A 23,112-nucleotide genomic window follows, 5' to 3' on the forward strand; every position below is an offset into this window, starting at 1 on the left:
ACACTGATACGCTAGATATGAATTGCATTAGCTTCAAGACGTACTGAAACAAATTCCAATTTAGCTCGTAATGAGCGCAAAAGAAAGGCATTGCCACTATTTTGAAAGTTCATCAACGCGCACTTCCGCTGTGGACACGGTTAACTCACGGTGACTCGTCGCAGCTCGGCCCCGTGGAGCCGCGGAGGGTGGAAGGGGAGTGGACCTAGAGGCGTAGGAGCCCAGTCTTCGCTGTCCGGATCGCGCACTGTCCAAACTTGAGGGATAATGCTGCGATTATCCAAATAACAAACCGAGATATCCCGCAGCTCCTGTTTTCATCGATTTCATCAACCAAAAGGGGTTTTCTTTTTTTTCTTTTCGTTTTTGCCGTGAGGAAACCAAATAGCAAGGAATCGTTTTTTTTCCTCATTTTTAAATCTTTAAAAATGTGGCATATTGCTTTTGAAGTACCCTAGTTTACTCCCCCCCCCCTCCTCAATATCAGCGTGCAACATCCTGCATATGCCATCACCCTGGCAACCAGACCATCGGTCCATCAGCCTCCTGCGCTCCAGCTCTCACCACCATCAGCCCTCACCCCCATCAGCTCTCACCACCATCAGCCGCAGCCTGCGAGGGAAATCAAGCCCTCGTCGTCTAAGTGGAAGCAGGGTTTGTTTTTGTTTTCTACAAAGGGGGTGATGCTCATTTTTCTTCCTTTCTTTATTTTATTTTTAAAGTAGTAAGGTTCATGTGTCGGAGAAGTCTTTTCTCCCAGCACCAAAATGCCTGTGAGACGCGGTCATGTTGCGCTCCAGAACACCTACCTGGACACCATCATCAGGAAATTCGACCAGCAAAGTAAGTCCGCATGAAACTAGATTGAGTTATCACCATGCGATGCTGTTAACGTTGGGGCACTCAGTTGACCCCGCGGATAACTATTATAGTTAAGTGCAAAGAATGTGCGTAAGAAAGTCTTTGTGGGGTTATAATGTTCTCAGTACCTGGAGAACAACGAGAAAATGGATTTGTGACAGGGAATGTTTATCAGGAGCAGTGTGCCGTTACAACATGAATATTCATGTCATGATTACTAAAACAAATCACGGCTGAGAATGGACACCTGCTGGATGATACAACATGTTGAGTGCAGGGATAAACAATGTGAGTAAAACCTAGTTAGTTTGGTGCCACAGCATTTCCTTTCAGGGCTACAGGCTATCGTTTATTTTTCTACATCTCATAATAACTTAGAGTCTTGAACAGGTGGCATGACTGATTGGCTTTAATTGTTATATTGACATTCTTATCAGATTTGTATAGTGGTGTTTGCTCACCTGATGTCATGCTCCACTATCTCAATTGTTCCACTGACTGCAAAGTGAGACCAGCACTCACACATTTAGGAAGAAAATATTTTGTTTCCATTTTAAATGCTTTTGCACATCAGCAAGTTACATATTTGTTGATATAATTTATTGTTTAAAAATGCTATAAAACGTTATTTGTGGACTCAGTTTTCCCTTATTCTCCTATTTGTAGGCTTGCTAACCCCGACATCCTGATCAGATATCACCAAACATTGAGCAATCATTGATTGCTTTCAATCAGTTTTAGTCTGATTTAATCTGAGGGCAGCAGCATCTCTGAAGCTCCTGGAGAAAAAAACTGTTATGTAATACCGCCACTGTATGTCACTTAGTTTGTAATGTGCACGCGCAGCCACATGCACGTGCCCGACCAGGTGAGTGCACGTGCCTCGGCGTTGCTGCTAAGCAACGGTGTGACGATCATTGTTTCCGCTTTGAGCACAGGGTAATGACTTTGGAAAGAGATGTGCTTTCCACAAGAGGAGATCACCCATTTACTTTAAAGAGAAGGGTTGAGGCAAGAGTCCCGTCCACTCGTCTGTTTGTGCAGCAGACAGTCAACCCAGTTCAACCGCAGGATAATAAAAAGAAATGTCCTCTTCATTCAGCTCAATGAACTCCTCCATTAGCAGCTCTATAACAAAACTGTCCTGTTTCCCTGCTGTGCTCGCTGATGCTACACGACAACCTGCAATTACAGGAATTGTATGAGAATAGAATTAAGCTGCAATTAAGGTTATTTCTAAATAAAGAGTAATGACTTAACTTGTAATTAATACTCCAAAAAAACAGTTTCCATTAGAGTCTGAAATACACAGGTATCAACATCACTATATAAATAGTAAAAGAAAGCCCTGTGTTATACTCAAGTAAAAGTACACAAGTATTATGAGCTCTGATCTTTGCTTTCTTTAACAAAAGCTTTACCTGTTTGGGCCCCTAAATTTCAAATATTTGAGACGTCCAGAGGGAAAATGTTTCTTTTGTGCAACGTCTAACAACTCATCATCTGAAACACGACAATGCGTTATATTTCATAAGCCATCATATTTTCTGCTTGTTGAAAGGGAAATAGCCGTTTGGGCTCAGGGTGGAGTTATTTGGGTTAGGGTTTCTAAAATACATTCCATATACATGGAAACTCTGCTATAACCTCCAAGAAAAAGTTCATAGCAGAGATAAAAACATCCCAAACTGTCTAAACCAAAAACACTCTACACATACAGTGGTGAAATAGAAATGAGTACACCTACACCTGCACGTCAGCAACCTGTATTCCCATACATTAGGTGACAGAAGGTGTCCGAGCCAGAGGCTCTTAAGTTAAGTGCCCACCTGCTTCTCCTCAGTCGCTTTGGAGATATTGTGACGTTAATAACATTAGCACCATGGAGATGTTGCCTTCATTTGAGCCACTCGAGTTGATTGTCAGGTGGAGACCATGAATGGGCATTTCTATTGACACTCTTTTTTAACTCAATGGCTAATCACTTAGAAAGGCAGTGGGTTTTTTTTTTAGCTTATCTTTAGGTATTTAATTTCTCATAGTATTAAATGTAGGCCTTTTCTGAAATGGTCTGCTAATCTGTGCGATTTTTGTTGATTTAAAGTTGTGACAAACAGTCCTTTATTTATTGATGAATATAACAAAAAATCTGCCATTAACCTGTGTTGTATTTAATACAAAATACTTAAACAGAGTTTTGCAAGGAGATCCTATATTGTTTAAAAATAAATATATTAGTTTCTTACTTACTTTTCAACTTAAACCCACAGTAACTACATCTCCAGATTTTTCCTCTTTATAAACTGGAATATGACGCTGGTTTCCTCCGCCCATCAGATCGCAAATTTCTGATAGCCAACGCCCAGACGAAAAACTGTGGCATCATCTATTGCAACGAAGGCTTCTGCCAGATGTTTGGTTTCGCCAGGGCGGAGATCATGCAGCAGCCCTGCACCTGCCAGTTCTTGGTGGGTCCCGGCACCATGAAGAGCGCCCTGGCCCAACTGGCTGAGGCCCTGCTTGGCTCAGAGGAGCTCAAGGTGGAGATCCTCTACTACGATAAAGAAGGTAAGGCAGCGCAGGGGAACCTGCTTGCAACCTCAGATACTTGGCTGTGAGACAGCTCGATTGTTCAGAAAACAGTTATATTTTAATCATCCTCATTTAATCATGTTGTTTTACAATCCATTTTTGTACAAGAAACCCGTTTGGACAGATTCCAGACTATCATCCTAACCTTCTTCGGTAGCTCCCATTTGCACTTCAAAAGTCATGTTAAGGTGTATCCGGCAGATTGTTTGCGGTTCTCTATGTAAGCATTTTAGGTTTTAGCATATAAAAAGGAATAGAAAAAAAGAAACATGGTGGTATTATAACTGTAATTGGAGAACACAGTAAAAGAACACATGGAAATTACAGAGCGAAACTCCATTAATGTTAATGCCTCCAGGTGCAGACTGGCCAGACCATCCATTCAATTCCTCCGTCTCTGTTTTATTTGTCACTTACTCCAAGCATAAAGGCACGCAAACACACCAGACTCAAGGCGATTAATGTCATAATCCATTCTCTGTCTACTTACACACACGCACACACACACACGCACACACATTTTGTGCTACTTTGGACATTTCAGCATGGGGCGTGCAGTCCAGAGCACTGTTGTCATGGAAATGTGATCAGCATGCGGGCTCAAATCCACTAAGGATCTATTTCTTTTGTCTGCTGCTTCCTACTGTGCTTGCAGACTAGACAGGCAGAAAAACATGCAAATAATTGCATACAATGTGATCCAGATTGGATGTGTGAATGGAACAAAATGCAGTGTGTGTGTGTTTGTGTGATAACCCCCAGTATTTTTTCAGACTATGCTGATTGTAAAGTGAAGTTTAACCTGACAGAAGTGTTGCTTTTTTAGCATTCTTTAGCAAGCGTATTAGAAGGCTCAGAAGGCAAAGGTGGTTGCTATTTTTCCTTTTTGAGGGGGGGGTGGGTACAGCTCCCCTGTGCCACCTGCTTCCCTAATGACGTGTCCCTCTTTCTGTGTCAATAGGAACCTGTAGACCATGCCTTGTAGACGTTGTCCCCGTCAAAAACGAAGAAGGTCTTGTGATCATGTTCATCCTCGACTTCCAGGAGCTGGTTGATCCTTCTCTCAAGAAGTCAGGCCTCAAGCAGAGAGTTGCCCAAGGATTTATATACTGTAAACCCCCTGTGCCTGATAATACGCTTTCAAAACAATGACATTATCTCCAGTTGTTAAAATGGAAGGTTTGATAACGGCTGAGCTGAACATAGACTTTCTGCCCACAGGTCAGAACCGCAGGTTGAAGATGAGGCTACCGGTGCTGCGGTCCATGCGACAACCTTCACTTTCCAAAGATCAGTTTGAAGGAGTGGTCGTGGACTACCTGCAGGTGAGGCTACATTGATACAGTTACAACACTCACAGGAGTGTACGTCATTCGTTCTGCTGTAGTAAGTTACTGGCAAAAAATCGACTATTGTTGAGGTCTTTCTTGAAATGCTTCAAATGTTAAAAGATAATCCATTTCTGTTTTAGAAATTCAATGATCATTTTTGTACACCTAAGACAAAGCTTCCTGCTCTCTGCTCCTGCCAGCCAAATGGCGAGGATGTCTCCCTCAAAGAGTTTCGTGTCCCATCCAAGGAGAGCTGCATGCAGTCTGAGACCGAAGCCCTCATAGAACAGGACCTCGATCCTCCGTCCCCTGCAGCCCAGTCCTCCACCCAGCGCCGCTCCCTGCTGACGGACCGCCTGGACCCCAGCGACGCCTTCCCCAGGGGTCCGCTACCTCTGAGCTGTCTTCGGGACAGCGTCCGCAGCCTTCGACGCGCCTCGTCGCTGGACGGCATTGATGGCATGAGGGCCGAATGGAGCAGTCGAACCGGGGACGTCCAAACCAACAGCAGTGGGTGTCTGACTGGGACGCTGCCGTGGGAATTTGTTGTTAAAATACGGAATTACTAGTGGTATTTGTTGCAGGAGACTAAAAACTAAATCGTGAAACGGATGTTTTAACATTATATTTTGTCCGATAAAACTCATGATTGGTGAGTGTGTGTGTGTGTGTGCATGTGTGTGTGTGATTGTTTGTCTGCTTCTGTGATAGTTTTCCTTACCATTGCACACTGCTGCACATATATCGTCTTCTTCTCTCAGGGGAAGTGCAGGTTCCAATGATACTCTGGACTCTCAATACGTCTGTCACATTTTCTATCATTTCTATCATATCAACATATTTTTACTTCCATCTCAGCCTGAGAGTCTTTGGGCCTGAGGGGAATCACAGTCTGTCCTCATCCTCCTGTTGAGGGCAAGACATAGAGGATGAACAAAAAGCTTCAGTTTCTGAAATAACTGTAGTGTTTCTTTTTTTAAATTTGGTCGTGTTTTGACCTTCAAAACTCAAACACATTTTCAGGTGCTCATTTTCTTTGTTCGGTTTCACATCTCACAACAATTCATAACGTCTTCACGATCTGCTTTTGAATCTAAATCGTTGATAGCGGCGCTCTCTGCCGTAGATCTGAAGCCGAGTGCTCTGAACTCTACGTCGGACTCGGACCTGATGAGACATCGGACCATCGGCCGCATCCCTCAGGTCACTCTCACTTTTGGCTCGGACCGGTTGAGACCCCCTTCGCCCACTGAGATTGAAATCATTGCACCCAGCAAGATTAAAGACCGAACCCAGAATGTCACTGAGAAGGTCACTCACGTCACTCAGGTGAGAGGAGTGGAAAAAGAGATGATTAACTTGATAATAGATTGTTGGTTGCTTAAAAATATGATGAATGTTTTGGATGACATCAAGTCAAGGTAAGCCTCATATATAGAAGCAGCTGATGCCACAGCTTGTCTGGATGTGGCTGCGTTGACTTAAACCCTTTAAATCAGACACATGGGCTGAATTAAAAATAATGAGTTCAGGTTTTAATCAGCTAAGTAATCCAGATTGCTCAGTATACACATCATCATCACAGTAAATCTCTGTGTTAGAGGAATCCAAGATACTTTTTCTTTGAATTTCTGGTTTGAAGTTTAATTCAAAAAGTAAATCTTATGCAGTGCTATTATATAATATATGTTTATAAACCACCAAAGTTCATTTGACACAAAATGTTCCAGCATTTATACACAATGTGGGAGAAATACCAGACTTTAAAAATGTGATTGTTCCGCTAAAAAGTTTAAATATTTGACCTTCAGACACAGAACAGAATATGCCTAGAAAAGGTCATAACTCAAAAGGCATGAGTGTGAGTATCTTGAAACTATTAAACCAAGACTGGATTTAGGTTTTCTGAATTAACAGCAACTATAACACATTCACTATGCTTGACTTGACACTTTGTGTAGATGAATTAACTTCTGAAAGAAAGCTCATGCAGCTCAGAGGATTTACACATACTTACGTCTTTTTCTTGGCTTTTCTTTGAACAGTTTTCATTTAAGGAGGAAAGACATTAAGGAAAAGTATTGAACAAAATCAGCAATACACTGACAAACCACCACAACACATCACAGAAACATTAGATTTGCATTGCTTTGAGTAACACACCTATTCATTATTGAGCCGTGCTACATGCGTTTTTTGGTGCAGCACTATTTGCCTATAAATTACTGCTGCCTTGGTGGTGCTGAGATCTCACTTCTTCACACCAGGGGGGAAAGTGGTATCGACAGCCGGCTCTACAATGTGGAGGCAACGTGGCTCCGATGGAACCTGGAAAAACTGACGGGATTAACAGAGGGCCTCATTGAATGCCTGGCAGAGCACTTGAGTTTTTATCTCGACTGTGCTGAAGTCATGTACTAGTTTGGATAAAGAGTGTTTCTCTGTGTTAGCGTGTCACTGGAGTTGCGTGTCAGTTATTGTTATTGTTTATTCCTCTTTATGCTTCTGATGGAAGGTAGACTTATTAGAGCTCGGCCTGTGGAAATGTGTCTTTATAGATCACAGTTTAAAAAAACATGGATATTGACGCTGTGTAAATCCTTTTGCAATAGGTCGTGCTTTGGATTATACCTATTCAACACCATATTCACTGAAGATCTTTGGATTTTCACAGGATGAGAGCTCTCAAACATTTGTTTAAAAAATGTTGCGTGTACAACTAGATGTATTGTTATTTTGTGTTGGTTGTTCACAGTACAGTTGCATCTCCTGTATAGTTGCTATAGATGTATGTATGGAACTAGGCAGCGTTGAGCGAGGGGGACTCCCCGTTGATTGAGTGGGTGTGTGTTGGGGATCGCAGTCCGTGAGAGGTTCTGGTGAGATGTGTGGTTATGAAAGTGAGTAGAAAGGGTGCCGGCTGTGAGGCTATTGAGCGGCACTCTGTGGCTTGACTCCCATGCCGGTGACCTTGGCCTCTGAAGCTAATGGAAGTGGAGGACAGCGGGCGCTCTCCCTGCGCATCGGTCAAACCAGCTCACGCTGGTGTCAGTCTGTGTAGTTGTCCCGTTTCAACAGCTTGACTCACAGGGGTACCTTAGTCCTGGGGGGTCACAGACCAATGTGAAGCCCTGAAGGTCAGGTCTCAGGTCACTGCGAAGCAGCTGCTGTCACATGAGCACAAACTGTAGAGGTGGTCAATAAACACGCCAAGTGCGGTTTTGTCTAAAGAGTTAGTAATGTGCTGTTCACATGTTGCTGAATCTATATGCAGATGTTGCCTTTACTTATTGTTGTAGGCCGTTACACAATAAAATTGTTCATTGTAGCGACTTCTATAATTGGATTTCGATTGGCACCTTAAAAAAAAGGGAAATGAAGGTTGTCATTGATCTTTGTTCATATTGACTCGTCTGCCTAACATGAAACACAGTGTGATTGACTTTAGCTTGTGAAAGACTGACAACTGTAGAAACGCCCCAGTACTCCCGTTACTATTGTGTGTGCTGCCCCCTGGCTTTGAACAGGCTCCCAACAGCAGCGTGTGGGGATTCAGTTTGAAATATATGCAACTTTATTTTTTATTTTTTTAGAGGTGGCACCGTGATTTGTAAATTGTGTGGGCAGTAAATTAACATGAACATATAACAATTTACTGCCCGCACAATTTAAAAATCACAAAGAAGTTTTATGACCTAAACATGCACATTGCCAGCAAGCATTAGTTTATAAATGATAATGAAATAAACAAATTCAGGTCCTACAATAGACCGCGTGTATTCCCCTGATCGGTTTAGGTCTCCATCAGAGTGAAATAAAAAGTTGCTTAAGGCTTCTTTAAGTACAATCAGTCAATTGATTATTGACATCAGTACAGTATCATATCAATGATTAACTTAAAAGGTCATATATTTGATTTGAGCAACTTTTATTAACCTTTAAAAGATCACATGGGCTCAAAATCAGCACATCCTGTAACTTAATACAGCCGCCTATGTGAACATTAAAGAATTCTCAAAAACAATAACAAAATAAGAAATAATTCATCGTTGTAAAGCATTACATGTAAATAGCAGAATATTTCAGAATTATTTCTCAAATAGCTAAATAAATAACAGTGGTCAGTAGAACACAAAAGAAAAGCTACTTTGGCGTTGTCACTTGTTGAGCACCAGCCGAGGAGGAGGACGCTGTCCTCCATTGAGCCACTGGATCATTTCTCCTTGTTTGAAGGAGGTTCTCTTGTTGGAGGTTGGGCTTCATGGAGGGTGTGGGATGAAGAGGGATGGACAGGGGTTTCCTCCCCTTCTCTCTTACACTCTCCTCCCTTGCTGTTTATCCTGTAGTGCGCTTCAGCATGAGCTTCAAGCATAAACTGCAGCCTGTGAGTACCTCAGCCTTACTGGGTCTCTCACGCTCCCTGATCTCCTCCCAAACCCTCCCTTGCTTTTTAAGCTTCACTTCTCTGTTCATTTGTTTCCCCCCTCACTCTTCTTCCCTCTCTTCATCTTTCTACCTCAGCCTTCTTGCTGACCTTCTGTAGCGCCACAGGTGAACAGCATCAGCTTTATCCATGTGAAGCTGATGCCATGTTGCCTTGCAATGACAAGGTATTGCCGCTTTGTTTGTGACAAGTCGCAAATTTAGCAGCTTTAGCAGATTCTTAACATGTCTGAGTTTTTTTCAAGTTTACCGGAGGGGTTTTAAGTGCAGTCATTTGTTTAATGTCTTTGTTTAGAGTGAAATAAACTGCACAAAGAAGAGGCTGGCTTACACGTTGTTCAATCTGAACTAACATATGGGTGGTATTGATAGAAGAAAATTAAGGGAGATTAGCTATGTTAGAGATTTTGCACTTTACTTTGTGACTTCCTTCCAGAAACTGGATACAAGTTGTATTTTCTTACTTACTTTGCAATGACCTACAATTCAGTCTGGATTGAGTCTGGACCTAAGCTGCCATCTCAATGAAATAAACGTGTTTAAATGTAGAAACAGTGGACTCTTTTTGTGTTAGTTATAAACTCCCAGTGATGACACAGAGCTGTTGCGTGCAAACTGTCGATGGCAGTTGTTCTATGGTCGTCATTATGAATCAGAGCTGTGCCCGACGTCAATAACCTTTCTTGGATGAGTGAACTTTAGCTTGCATGTTTACGTTCTCATTACCGTGTTGTCTTCTCGCATCTCTTCAGCTGCTGTGGTCAGTTGCCAGAGTTTGCTGTGTTCAGTGAATCATGTGAGGTCTTAACTTTGTTTCCTAAAACCGTGCGCTGTCTAATGGTCATAAAAGGAACGCAAGCCATCATCTATCAGTCATCAATGCCACTGGGTGTGGTGATGGAAAACTACACAAACCATTGTCATTCAGAGGGGAGATCTATCTTCATATCCCCTCAGCTATTTTTTTTTGTTTACCAAATATGGTCGTGACCATTCAGCAACCTTTTTCAGTGGACTGCTTTGTCCTTAAGAGGACATCTAATTCTACCATGTTCGACCGCTGAACGCGGAAAGTGAAAGGAACTTGTTCCATGTGGGAGTTTAATTTTGGTCACCACGACTCCAGTTTCTCCTGTCAGGTCGAAAATGCAAATCAAAATGCAAATGAGGGTCTAAACACTGGACGGTTTCTGTAGAGATGGAAACACAACAATGCACCAAGAGTATTTTTAACACACGTTGGTGAGTCAGTGTAGACATGGCTGTCAGCGGTGGAATTGAGAAACAGACAGTGTGGACATGTTGGCATTACAGGGCTGTGCCATTTTCTCCTGCCAAACCTGGTGCGAATCTTCGTGAGCAAGTCGTTAGTTGCCTCCCAAACACAGAATATCAATCAAAGAAGCCTGAGTGGCCATTGCATGGTGTCATGGTTTGTTCAGCGGCCAATCAATTCTGCACACTCATTCCCTGTTAATCCCTGTTACACTCCCTGTGTGTGAATCATTCAGTTGAGCTGTTTTTCACTTCAAGCTGAGTGACTGACATGTTGCGTTGATGAAATAAAAATGTATTGCTTGTGTGAGTTTTGAGGGAAGCCAGCATCTCATTGTTCATGAGGCTTTACTCTTTGAGTTGTCCGAGTTGTCCAATTTCTTACATTTAAGTCAATCTTCTTCTTGTAGCGTGTAACTATTTTGCTGAAAAGCGCTTGCAACAAGTGTTGAATTTGCATTAACATATTAGAAACAGTATCTTTCCTTTTTGTCATCGGGTCAAAACCTTTTAGCCACAAAATGAAAGTGGAGGATGAATTATCCTATGTTATACATTATAGGAATGTGGATTAATGTCTGAAACGTATGCCTCATGAAGGAACCAATAAACACTCCAATAGCCTTGAATCTGCTGCCCTACCTGTATTATTCATAACACCCTGGCCATCTCGTCTGTCTGTCTTTAGGTGTTGTCCCTCGGTGCCGACGTGCTGCCAGAGTACAAGCTCCAGGCCCCACGCATCCACAAATGGACCATCCTTCACTACAGCCCCTTCAAAGCCGTGTGGGACTGGGTCATCCTGCTGCTGGTCATCTACACCGCCATCTTCACACCGTACTCGGCCGCCTTCCTTCTCAACGAGGTGGAGGAGGAGCGGAGGAGAACTTGCGGCTACACCTGCAACCCTCTCAACGTGGTGGACCTGGTGGTGGATGTCATGTTTATCGTGGACATACTCATCAACTTCAGGACCACCTACGTCAACCACAACGACGAGGTGGTCAGCCACCCAGGTCGCATCGCGCAGCACTACTTCAAGGGCTGGTTCCTGATTGATATTGTGGCTGCCATCCCCTTCGACCTGCTCATATTCCGCACCGGGTCTGAAGAGGTGAGAAACAAGGGGAGAAAACGGTTGCATCATGTCTGAAACAGAGAAATTTTTTCAGACTAAAAAAAGGCCAAAGAAAAAAAGTGCATCTGTAAAATGACATTAGTGATCGGTTGTATTTAAGCATCCCAGTAGCTCTTGCCAGTGTGCCCCATCGTAGAATGCCGCCATTAGTTACGCCTGTCTATTCCTGCCACAACACGACCACGCTGAAATCTAGCCTGTAATCCCAGCTGGCCTCAGAATCCTGGGATATGCATTGTTGGGTCCTAACAACATCATTTGGGTTTCTATTTTAGTTTCATGTCATACCACATAACCTTTGTTTTGTCTCTAACTCCCCTGTATCCCAAAATAAATAAAAAAATAAATCAGATTTTATAGAAGGCTATGGGAAAATGACCCCACTTATCACGCTATATTATCTCAGTAAACATTGTGAAGAGTTTATGTTCTCAATCACTAGTTTGAAGTCTTCTTCAATACAGCATGATATTCATTTAGTACAGTATGTCCCCATTCAGAGTAAATAGACAATAAGCATGATATGTTTTACCATGGGTTTAACATTGGTGACCTTGTGATCCTTAGTTTCCTTAACACAGTGTTTTCTGGGCTTTCTGGGGACACAATGTGTTATTAGTTATTGAAACTTAATTGTAACATGTAATTTAATTACAGTGATTTAACAGTACTTGGCTGCAACCCTCTCGCGTCACCTCTGGTTGGCTAATATTACAAATATAAAGTCTCCTCTCTCTCTCCACCAGCCTCAGACAACCACTCTGATTGGATTACTGAAAACAGCCAGGCTGCTGAGGTTGGTCCGAGTGGCCAGGAAGTTGGACCGCTACTCGGAATACGGAGCCGCAGTCCTTTTCCTCCTCATGTGCACCTTTGCCCTCATCGCCCACTGGCTGGCCTGCATCTGGTACGCCATCGGCAACGTGGAGCGCACTGGTTCTGCGCGCATCGGAGGCATGAAGATTGGCTGGCTGGACAACCTGGCCGACCAGATCGGTAAACAGTACAATGATAGTGACGCAGCCTCGGGCCCCTCCATCAAGGACAAGTATGTTACAGCCCTGTACTTCACCTTCAGCAGCCTGACCAGTGTGGGTTTTGGGAACGTTTCACCCAACACCAACCCAGAGAAGATCTTCTCTATCTGCGTCATGCTCATTGGCTGTGAGTAGAGTGGGAGTGAGAGCAAATGTGAGCAATGATGTTGTTATGCTGGAAACATCAGTTTGCTAACATTGATTTTGCTTTTTGTAAAATGAATACATTTTACAAAAGTTTCTTGGCAAGTAAAATAGCTATATCAGACTGGAATGTTTGTCCTCCAATGAACATTTATCCTCAATCAACTCCTCCAACAAAAAGTATTTCTACCATCTGTCCCACACAGCCCTGATGTACGCCAGTATCTTCGGTAACGTGTCCGCAATCATTCAGAGACTTTATTCCGGAACGGCCCGGTATCACACCCAGATGCTGCGGGTCAAAGAGTTCATCCGTTTTCATCAGATCCCAGGAAGCCTGAGACAGAGGCTGGAGGAGTACTTTCAACATGCCTGGTCCTACACCAACGGCATCGACATGAATGCTGTGAGTCATGCGGGACATTCATATACACACAGGATCTTGCTCTATGACGCAGGGGAAGAGCATTTGACTGCTAAACAAGAGGTCCCTTATATCTGGGTGTCCCGTGGGTATTGTAATATCATTATTGAATGTTTGGACTTGATCAAAGCTACTGACAATTGCATTCACATTTAGGAAATCATTACCGAGTTTAGCTTACTGAACAGAATTTCCCGCTCTACTTCCTCATATTCATATTTAATAACATGTAAAAATGTTTGAAAGATTATCTGGAAGGATCACATGTATGGGCAGAGCTCAATGGTACAGCATTTGACTGCAGATCAAGAGATTGTTAGTTCAGATTTGCGTGTACCCTTTGTACTGAATACAGTGTTGTCGTTGAGCACGCAATAATGGGAGAGTGGGATTTCAACGCTGATGTGCGTCATATTGGTGATTGGGCTGCTAACAGCATTGGAACATTACACAGTCAGAGCGCAGCATTAGTGCCTGCCAATTCAATGTGTGAACAGATAATCACTGGGAGCCACTGTCCTTTGTCCCCTGCCTGAATCAATCTGACACCATCTGATCTCCTGCTCTACTAGCCCGCAGTTTCCTTAGTATGTACCTTTCAGATCCATTTAGCATTTTAGATCGAGTGGTTTGTGTAGACGCAGTACAAGCAGATGAAGGAAAAATAATGTGGTGATTTATTTACGGTACAATCACCCAATGCCTTCTGTTGCCCTGCAGGTTTTAAAGGGGTTTCCTGAGTGTCTACAGGCTGACATCTGCCTCCATTTGAACCGCAGCTTGCTACAGAACTGCAAAGCTTTTCGAGGTGCCAACAAAGGCTGTCTGCGTGCTCTGGCTATGCGATTCAAGACCACCCACGCTCCACCGGGTGACACCCTGGTCCACAGCGGGGACATTCTCACCGCTGTCTACTTCATTTCTAGAGGCTCTATAGAGATCCTCAGGGACGATGTGGTGGTGGCCATACTAGGTGAGCAACAAGCTGCAGTTGAAGGTCCTGCTTACTTTGTCCTTTTTCAGTCCATTATATTAATTATCGGTCCGTCAAATAATCAATAAATGATTTCACTTATAAATGTCAATAACAATGACCAATGCCCATAACAAATGATCAAAGTTTTTAATTTTACACCGGCAGAACACTGTTCACTATAACCACAGCATGCTGCTTTTTGTGAAATTACTTCAACTGGAACTAAAATGATTTTTTATTACTTTATGGCATCTGTTTTTAGCCTTCCTTCTCTTCTCTTTATGACAAAGCCACAGCCATAAAACTCACACTGCCCTTACTTCACATCACACATACACACAGTGTGGGCAATCTGTGTATGTGTGTTGCCAGAGGTGTTTGGGCACAGCTCCACTTCCATTCCACATTTGCATTGATCATCAATAGGCCCACACACAGCAATCCAGGCTGCGTAGGTCATTTCTTTTCCAGCTGCAATTACTCTCTTATTTGCTGTTGAGCAGCAGTGTCACTCTAGTGGAGGAGGACACTAGTGATGGGGGAGGGGGAGGGGGGGGGGGAGGTGAACGAACAAATCTTTCATCGAGTCATTTGTTGACGGGGGTGGGCGGGGAGATATTACCGACAGTTCAGTAAAAAAAACAACACCAAAATGTAACCAATGGCATTACTTATTTTGACACACATTTTTTGCCAATACGTATTAAACCAACGAGATAATGTGTCAAAAGGCGGACCTTTTTAGTTATTTTCTCAAAAAGAGGACAAACGAGGGGCTTAAGGCTGGGCTTGCAGCCGGACGGGGCATTTAAAAGCCGGACTGTCCGGCCTAAAGCCGGACGAATGGCCACCCTAGTTTGGGATCCGATTCATCCATCAAAATATTGTCAGTTAACTATTTGAGTAAACATCGCTAATACTAGCAACGGCCTGCTCACTCTTGCTCTTCTCACATGCTCTTCTTTGCTTCTGTTGTGATTTCCGTAGGAAAGAACGACATCTTTGGAGAATCCATCAGTCTGTATGGGCGGCCAGGTAAATCGAGCGCTGATGTCCGGGCTTTGACCTACTGTGACCTTCACAAGATCCTGAGAGACGACCTGCTGGAAGTGCTGGACATGTATCCCGACTTCTCCAATGTGTTCTGGAACAACTTGGAGATCACCTTCAACCTGAGAGATGTGAGTGCCACCAGAGGGCGATGCTACGCGTAGAAATACCGTCCGTAAAGTTCTCTCAATGAGAGGATCCCTGACTACTTCAGTGTAGATCATTAGATTTATCATACGTAATGATGAAAGGCAGTCTAAGAATGTATCACATCAAGTGTGTACTTTTGAATTACTGAAACTGATATGTATCAGGCAGATAGAATACAGCAGCCAACCCCGGGCAGAGACTCTGAATGTGGCTACCGCCGGACGAGGCATCGGAAAAGCTCCCTGCGTCGCCGAAACCGACCGGGTAAAAACATGCTTCCACACTTTTTAAGTTTTGTCTAATCTCTTATATTGTTTCATACCGAACGGCCCTTGACAATGACTTGCAGACGGCATGGATCGTGAAGACTCTTGCCCCAATCAGTCGTGTCCAATGGCAAACCACCAGCAGGGAACCATGTCAGGGTCCCATTGGGAAGGTCTCTGCAGCAGTGCTAGCATCTGTTCACAGTCCAGCGATGAGGAGATTAGGCCCATGGGACATAGGAAAGGGGAGCTGTTCCCGACAGGAGACACCAGAGACTACCTCCCGGCAGTGGTCAACCTCCTGCCTCAGAGTGGACCCTCGGCTGGGATGGGACCGCCTGTAGACCTCACAGGACCCCAATACTCAGGTACACTGCCTACATGCCCAGCATTAATGTTTGGGTAGTCACCAATAGGCCCGATGGAGATTTAAAATCCTTTTTCACAGTTACCAAATTACAGTTATAAGTGCACACTTTTAAGGCCTTATGAGGTTTATTACTAAGCCATCGATTTTCTACACGTCTTTCTCTATAATATTTAATATTAAACGAGAATTATACAACATTCAGTGGATTAAAATAACAGCAAACGGCTTATTGCTGTGAAAACAGATAGTGCAGTAATATCTAACTGAGCAGTGAAGGAAGTCACACTACCTGTGCGGGTTGTTATGTACTGATTTGTTCACAGCTGCTCTGCAATGTTGTCACTTGTGATTTCGCCACAGCTTTGTGCAGACAAACATTCTTACATGTTCTTCTCTGCCAACATGTTTCGTGATTCTTCTATCAAAATTAAGATACATCATAAAAATATGATATGAACATTTTTTCTTTTTTTTGCACATAGCAACAGCCCCGATCAGCACGTCAGGCCTGTATGGATACTGGCCAGAGCGCAGAGCCAGCCAGTTCTCAGAGGGCCAGAGACGACCGTCTTCAGGCCGGACCAGTTACCACCCTACGCCCTGCGCCGAGCATCGATCCAGCGAGCTGGACTCCAGGCTGGAGCTTCTACAGTCCCAGTTAAACCGGTGAGGTTGAGTGACGGCTACTGAAATAAAAGAGGGGGCATCCGGATTTGAACCGGGGACCTCTTGATCTGCAGTCAAATGCTCTACCACTGAGCTATACCCCCGTACTGTCAATGGAGGTTTAACTTATTGTAATTCATCATTCAATGACCAGTGTTCCATTTGTGGTCCCTCCCTTTTTCCCCTGCTGTGTTTGCATAAGGCATGTTGTTAATGTGTGATGTATTCATGAGGGAAAGGGAAGGGAGGTTAGTGGGAAGGGAAAGGGAAACCAAGATAAGAAAAGGATCAAAGGTGAGACTGAAATATTCTATGTGAGGTTAGCTATGTATGACCCCTGATGTCTTTCTTTATCCCGCCAAGGCTGGAGACTCGAATGACAGCGGACATCAACGTGATCCTGCAGCTCCTCCAGAGGCAGATGGTCCCGGTGCCTCCGGCCTATAGCGCTGTGTCCCCCAGTCCTCACCCACCTCACCCCACTGCATTGTACAGCCCAGGAGAACCCACAACCCACTCTGTCCCTCCAATGCAGCCAGTACACATCGACAATACTGCCTCACCACTGCAGGTGTTGTGTTTATATATACGTACTGTGATAAAGTCTGCTGATCTGTTAGCATTCATTTTCTTGATAATCAAGGGTAACTAGCAGAACGCCTTTTCCTTCCCTCTCTTTGCAGAGTCCAGGATCTGTCTTCAACCACAAATCCCAGGAATCTCTGTCCAGTGGGATCCATCTCACTGTTGCCTCCGATGACACGGTGTCCATGTCGCCGGAGGCCGAGCCTCCACATCTGCCCTCTGTGGACCTCATCCCTCCTCAATTTTCAGTGGCCCAAGAGCTTCCCGGACTGCTATGTGTCAGCCAGCGCTTCCCCTCCCTCCCTGAGCACCTGGAGACCCCCACAGAGATGCAGAAGATCCACAGGCATGTCTCCAACCCTGTCTTACCAGGCAGCTAGAACAATACCAACACCACCCAAAAGCCTGGTCCTTTGGAGAGGACTATCTTCCCCACTCTGTTACTGTCCCTTTTCTCCCTTCAGACCTCCCCTCCCCCGTTCAGATGCTGCTGTAGGACGTGGGACGCCCCGCCTTGCACGTCACTGAGGGTTCAGAGTGCCTCCTGTTTCTTACGTACAGACTCTACTGCGCCTTCACAGGCTGCCATGGTTTTGTGCTCCAGCGTTCGAGGTCCTGCGCACTGATGAGATTATTTCTGCCCAGCAGAGTGGGCAAATTGTAGGATGAGTGAGTGGACAGTAAAGACATACAACAAAAACATGCGTCATGCTGTTGCTGGGTCCCAAACCAAAGGGAGGTGAAATGTCAAGGACTTGTAATGTGTTTCACAAGTGAAGAATTATCTGCATTCACTTTGTATAAGAATTGCACAATTAGACTTGAGCTTAGACAAATGTAATCGTTTATTTCCCTAATATTAGAGATGTATAAGTCTTAGGAAAAATACATCTAGGAATTGTAATAAACTATGAAGTTAGTGATACACTTTTGTTGCTTTACTTTATGTTGAAAAAAATATCAAAATAGATAATGTAGCTGTCTATCACCCTGAAGGATTCAATGCAGTGTTTAGAGGAGCATTCTATGAAAAGTGTGATTTTCATTTCATATTTCATGATTCAACATTTAGACTGAATAAACAGACTTGTCACTGGCTCATGAGAAGGTATTACAACATGCACAAACAAGTATACCTGTGAAATCTTCCTTGGTTTCCCGTTTCTGTGTCCGTAAATCTGCTCCATGGCTCATGGTTTTGTGAAGTATATTAATTGTTGTTCTGGCATTGTTCTGAAAGTGCCAACAATAGACTATGTGTGCTCGAACTCTATAGACTGTGATGAACAGGTAAAAGTGCAGAAATTGTTTAACACCAACTGAGTGACGTGACGTGCACAGTAACTGTCAGTCACAGACACACACATAAACATTGCTGCAAGGATCCTTCCTCAGACAACAGGTGTTGCAAAAACTGTAAACCAATAGCAACTGAGCATTGCGTCTGGATCTTGGAATCAGTAGAAAATTATAGTTTAGGTAAGGAATTTCCCCGGAAAATGCCAGATTGTCTGTAGAGGACACAGCATTGCACTATTAAAGGCATTCACATCACCCAGTATGATGATGCAAACGCTCTATGTTATAGGAGATGCACTCTGAACATCTGAAAAAAGTTATCAGATTTGGGGGTATAGCTCAGTGGTAGAGCATTTGACTGCAGATCAAGAGGTCCCCAGTTCAAATCTGGGTGCCCCCTTTTTAAAAACAACTTAGAAGGCATAGGATATGGAAATTATTCTACTATTGAGTATTTGTATCAGGCAACAGGTGTTGCGAAAACTGTAAACCAATAGCAACTGAGCATTGTTTCTGGATGTTGGATTCAGTAGAAAATTATAGTTTAGGGTAAGAATCTTCTCAGAAAATGCCAGCTTGTCTATAGAGGACACAGCATTGCACTATTAAAGGCATTCACATAACCCAGTATGATGATGCAAACGCTCTATGTGATAGGGGATGCACGCTGAACATCTGAAAAGAGTCATCAGATTTGGGGGTATAGCTCAGTGGTAGAGCATTTGACTGCAGATCAAGAGGTCCCCAGTTTAAATCTGGGTGCCCCCTCTGTAAATAACTTCTTAGACAGCATAGGATATGGAAATTATTCTACTATTGAGTATTTGTGTCAGGCATAGGATATGGAAATTATTCTACTATTGAGTATTTGTGTCAGGCAACAGGTGTTGCAAAAACTGTAAACCAATAGCAACTGAGCATTGTGTCTGGATGTTGGAATCAGTAGGAAATTATAGTTTAGGTTAAGTATTTTCTCGGAAAATGCCAGCTTGTTGTAGAGGACACAGCATTGCACTATTAAAGGCATTCACATCACCCAGTATGATGATGCAAACGCTCTATGTTATAGGAGATGCACTCTGAACATCTGAAAAAAGTTATCAGATTTGGGGGTATAGCTCAGTGGTAGAGCATTTGACTGCAGATCAAGAGGTCCCCAGTTCAAATCTGGGTGCCCCCTTTTTAAAAACAACTTAGAAAGCATAGGATATGGAAATTATTTTACAATTGAGTATTTGTGTCAGGCAACAGGTGTTGCAAAGGCTGTAAACCAATAGCAACTGATCATTGCGTCTGGTTCTTGGAATCAGTAGAAAATTATAGTTTAGTTTAAGAATCTTCTCAGAAAATGCCAGCTTGTCTGTAGAGGACACAGCATTTCACTATTAAAGGCATTCACATCACCCAGTATGATGATGCAAACGCTCTATGTTATAGGAGAAGCACTCTGAACATCTGAAAAAAGTTAGCAGATTTGGGGGTATAGCTCAGTGGTAGAGCATTTGACTGCAGATCAAGAGGTCCCCAGTTCAAATCTGGGTGCCCCCTCTTTAAATACCTTCTTAGACCGCATAGGATATGGAAATTATTCTACTGTTGAGTATTTGTGTCAAGCAACAGGTGTTGCAAAAACTGTAAACCAATAGCAACTGAGCATTGTTTCTGGATGTTGGATTCAGTAGAAAATTACAGTTTAGGTTAAGAATCTTCTCAGAAAATTTCAGCTTGTCTATAGAGGACACAGCATTGCACTATTAAAGGCATTCACATCACCCAGTATGATGATGCAAACGCTCTATGTTATAGGAGATGCACTCTGAACATCTGAAAAAAGTTATCAGATTTGGGGGTATAGCTCAGTGGTAGAGCATTTGCCTGCAGATCAAGAGGTCCCCAGTTCAAATCTGGGTGCCCCCTTTTTAAAAACAACTTAGAAAGTATAGGATATGGAAATTATTTTACTATTGAGTATTTGTGTCAGGCAACAGGTGTTGCAAAGGCTGTAAACCAATAGCAACTGAGCATTGCGTCTGGTTCTTGGAATCAGTAGAAAATTATAGTTTAGTTTAAGAATCTTCTCAGAAAATGCCAGCTTGTCTATAGAGGACACAGCATTGCACTATTAAAGGCATTCACATCACCCAGTATGATGATGCAAACGCTCTATGTTATAGGAGATGCACTCTGAACATCTGAAAAAAGTTATCAGATTTGGGGGTATAGCTCAGTGGTAGAGCATTTGACTGCAGATCAAGAGGTCCCCAGTTCAAATCTGGGTGCCCCCTTTTTAAAAACAACTTAGAAAGCATAGGATATGGAAATTATTTTACAATTGAGTATTTGTGTCAGGCAACAGGTGTTGCAAAGGCTGTAAACCAATAGCAACTGATCATTGCGTCTGGTTCTTGGAATCAGTAGAAAATTATAGTTTAGTTTAAGAATCTTCTCAGAAAATGCCAGCTTGTCTGTAGAGGACACAGCATTTCACTATTAAAGGCATTCACATCACCCAGTATGATGATGCAAACGCTCTATGTTATAGGAGAAGCACTCTGAACATCTGAAAAAAGTTAGCAGATTTGGGGGTATAGCTCAGTGGTAGAGCATTTGACTGCAGATCAAGAGGTCCCCAGTTCAAATCTGGGTGCCCCCTCTTTAAATACCTTCTTAGACCGCATAGGATATGGAAATTATTCTACTGTTGAGTATTTGTGTTAAGCAACAGGTGTTGCAAAAACTGTAAACCAATAGCAACTGAGCATTGTTTCTGGATGTTGGATTCAGTAGAAAATTACAGTTTAGGTTAAGAATCTTCTCAGAAAATTTCAGCTTGTCTATAGAGGACACAGCATTGCACTATTAAAGGCATTCACATCACCCAGTATGATGATGCAAACGCTCTATGTTATAGGAGATGCACTCTGAACATCTGAAAAAAGTTATCAGATTTGGGGGTATAGCTCAGTGGTAGAGCATTTGCCTGCAGATCAAGAGGTCCCCAGTTCAAATCTGGGTGCCCCCTTTTTAAAAACAACTTAGAAAGTATAGGATATGGAAATTATTTTACTATTGAGTATTTGTGTCAGGCAACAGGTGTTGCAAAGGCTGTAAACCAATAGCAACTGAGCATTGTTTCTGGATGTTGGATTCAGTAGAAAATTATAGTTTAGGTTAAGAATCTTCTCAGAAAATTTCAGCTTGTCTATAGAGGACACAGCATTGCACTATTAAAGGCATTCACATCACCCAGTATGATGATGCAAACGCTCTATGTTATAGGAGATGCACTCTGAACATCTGAAAAAAGTTATCAAATTTGGGGGTATAGCTCAGTGGTAGAGCATTTGCCTGCAGATCAAGAGGTCCCCAGTTCAAATCTGGGTGCCCCCTTTTTAAAAACAACTTAGAAAGCATAGGATATGGAAATTATTTTACTATTGAGTATTTGTGTCAGGCAACAGGTGTTGCAAAGGCTGTAAACCAATAGCAACTGAGCATTGTTTCTGGATGTTGGATTCAGTAGAAAATTATAGTTTAGGTTAAGAATCTTCTCAGAAAATGCCAGCTTGTCTGTAGAGGACACAGCATTGCACTATTAAAGGCATTCACATCACCCAGTATGATGATGCAAACGCTCTATGTTATAGGAGATGCACTCTGAACATCTGAAAAAAGTTAGCAGATTTGGGGGTATAGCTCAGTGGTAGAGCATTTGACTGCAGATCAAGAGGTCCCCAGTTCAAATCTGGGTGCCCCCTCTTTAAATACCTTCTTAGACCGCATAGGATATGGAAATTATTCTACTATTGAGTATTTGTGTCAAGCAACAGGTGTTGCAAAAACTGTAAACCAATAGCAACTGAGCATTGTTTCTGGATGTTGGATTCAGTAGAAAATTATAGTTTAGGTTAAGAATCTTCTCAGAAAATGCCAGCTTGTCTATAGAGGACACAGCATTGCACTATTAAAGACATTCACATCACCCAGTATGATGATGCAAACGCTCTCTGTGATAGGAGATGCACGCTGAACTTCTGAAAAAAAGTCATCAGATTGGGGGGTATAGCTCAGTGGTAGAGCATTTGACTGCAGATCAAGAGGTCCCCAGTTCAAATCTGGGTGCCCCCTTTTTAAAAACAACTTAGAAAGCATAGGATATGGAAATTATTCTACTATTGAGTATTTGTATCAGGCAACAGGTGTTGCGAAAACTGTAAACCAATAGCAACTGAGCATTGTTTCTGGATGTTGGATTCAGTAGAAAATTATAGTTTAGGGTAAGAGTTTTCTCAGAAAATGCCAGCTTGTCTATAGAGGACACAGCATTGCACTATTAAAGGCATTCACATCACCCAGTATGATGATGCAAACGCTCTATGTGATAGGAGATGCACGCTGAACATCTGAAAAATGTCATCAGATTTGGGGGTATAGCTCAGTGGTAGAGCATTTGACTGCAGATCAAGAGGTCCCCAGTTCAAATCTGGGTGCCCCCTCTTTAAATA

General features: G+C 42.9%; 1 protein-coding gene and 13 non-coding genes across 15 annotated transcripts; 13 read left to right on the forward strand and 1 right to left on the reverse strand.

The window, feature by feature from the left end:
* Positions 1-152: 152 nt before the first annotated feature.
* On the forward strand, positions 153-18,404 carry kcnh6a (potassium voltage-gated channel, subfamily H (eag-related), member 6a). 2 transcript variants are annotated; one of them, XR_013451301.1, is made up of 16 exons: positions 153-843; positions 3,199-3,429; positions 4,415-4,564; positions 4,675-4,778; positions 4,985-5,294; positions 5,911-6,113; positions 11,191-11,616; positions 12,387-12,804; positions 13,028-13,227; positions 13,966-14,218; positions 15,209-15,402; positions 15,590-15,685; positions 15,771-16,055; positions 16,540-16,723; positions 17,087-17,294; positions 17,407-18,404. XR_013451301.1 is itself a non-coding variant. In XM_040191702.2 (16 exons), exons 1-16 carry the CDS (start codon positions 768-770, stop codon positions 17,686-17,688), a joined length of 3,624 nt encoding a protein of 1,207 aa, XP_040047636.2. In that variant the 5' UTR covers positions 153-767; the 3' UTR covers positions 17,689-18,404. The 2 variants fall into 2 exon arrangements, 1 of the variants encoding a protein (XP_040047636.2); XM_040191702.2 differs by having other exon boundaries at positions 15,586-15,685.
* On the reverse strand, positions 16,756-16,827 carry trnac-gca (transfer RNA cysteine (anticodon GCA)). Its single transcript has one exon. It is a non-coding gene; the product is annotated as a tRNA-Cys (tRNA).
* Positions 18,405-18,935: 531 nt separating the features above from the next.
* Positions 18,936-19,007, forward strand: trnac-gca (transfer RNA cysteine (anticodon GCA)). The gene has a single exon. It is a non-coding gene; the product is annotated as a tRNA-Cys (tRNA).
* A 296-nt stretch (positions 19,008-19,303) lies between these two features.
* Positions 19,304-19,375, forward strand: trnac-gca (transfer RNA cysteine (anticodon GCA)). The gene has a single exon. It is a non-coding gene; the product is annotated as a tRNA-Cys (tRNA).
* A 340-nt stretch (positions 19,376-19,715) lies between these two features.
* Positions 19,716-19,787, forward strand: trnac-gca (transfer RNA cysteine (anticodon GCA)). Its single transcript has one exon. It is a non-coding gene; the product is annotated as a tRNA-Cys (tRNA).
* A 296-nt stretch (positions 19,788-20,083) lies between these two features.
* On the forward strand, positions 20,084-20,155 carry trnac-gca (transfer RNA cysteine (anticodon GCA)). Its single transcript has one exon. It is a non-coding gene; the product is annotated as a tRNA-Cys (tRNA).
* Positions 20,156-20,452: 297 nt separating this feature from the next.
* trnac-gca (transfer RNA cysteine (anticodon GCA)) lies at positions 20,453-20,524 on the forward strand. Its single transcript has one exon. It is a non-coding gene; the product is annotated as a tRNA-Cys (tRNA).
* Positions 20,525-20,820: 296 nt separating this feature from the next.
* Positions 20,821-20,892, forward strand: trnac-gca (transfer RNA cysteine (anticodon GCA)). The gene has a single exon. It is a non-coding gene; the product is annotated as a tRNA-Cys (tRNA).
* Positions 20,893-21,188: 296 nt separating this feature from the next.
* trnac-gca (transfer RNA cysteine (anticodon GCA)) lies at positions 21,189-21,260 on the forward strand. Its single transcript has one exon. It is a non-coding gene; the product is annotated as a tRNA-Cys (tRNA).
* A 297-nt stretch (positions 21,261-21,557) lies between these two features.
* On the forward strand, positions 21,558-21,629 carry trnac-gca (transfer RNA cysteine (anticodon GCA)). The gene has a single exon. It is a non-coding gene; the product is annotated as a tRNA-Cys (tRNA).
* A 296-nt stretch (positions 21,630-21,925) lies between these two features.
* On the forward strand, positions 21,926-21,997 carry trnac-gca (transfer RNA cysteine (anticodon GCA)). The gene has a single exon. It is a non-coding gene; the product is annotated as a tRNA-Cys (tRNA).
* A 296-nt stretch (positions 21,998-22,293) lies between these two features.
* trnac-gca (transfer RNA cysteine (anticodon GCA)) lies at positions 22,294-22,365 on the forward strand. The gene has a single exon. It is a non-coding gene; the product is annotated as a tRNA-Cys (tRNA).
* A 298-nt stretch (positions 22,366-22,663) lies between these two features.
* On the forward strand, positions 22,664-22,735 carry trnac-gca (transfer RNA cysteine (anticodon GCA)). Its single transcript has one exon. It is a non-coding gene; the product is annotated as a tRNA-Cys (tRNA).
* A 296-nt stretch (positions 22,736-23,031) lies between these two features.
* trnac-gca (transfer RNA cysteine (anticodon GCA)) lies at positions 23,032-23,103 on the forward strand. The gene has a single exon. It is a non-coding gene; the product is annotated as a tRNA-Cys (tRNA).
* The last annotated feature ends 9 nt before the right edge of the window (positions 23,104-23,112 follow it).

The sequence above is a fragment of the Gasterosteus aculeatus genome, chromosome 11 (genome assembly GCF_964276395.1).
Source record: "Gasterosteus aculeatus chromosome 11, fGasAcu3.hap1.1, whole genome shotgun sequence".
In the NCBI taxonomy this organism is placed as follows: Eukaryota; Metazoa; Chordata; class Actinopteri; order Perciformes; family Gasterosteidae; genus Gasterosteus; species Gasterosteus aculeatus.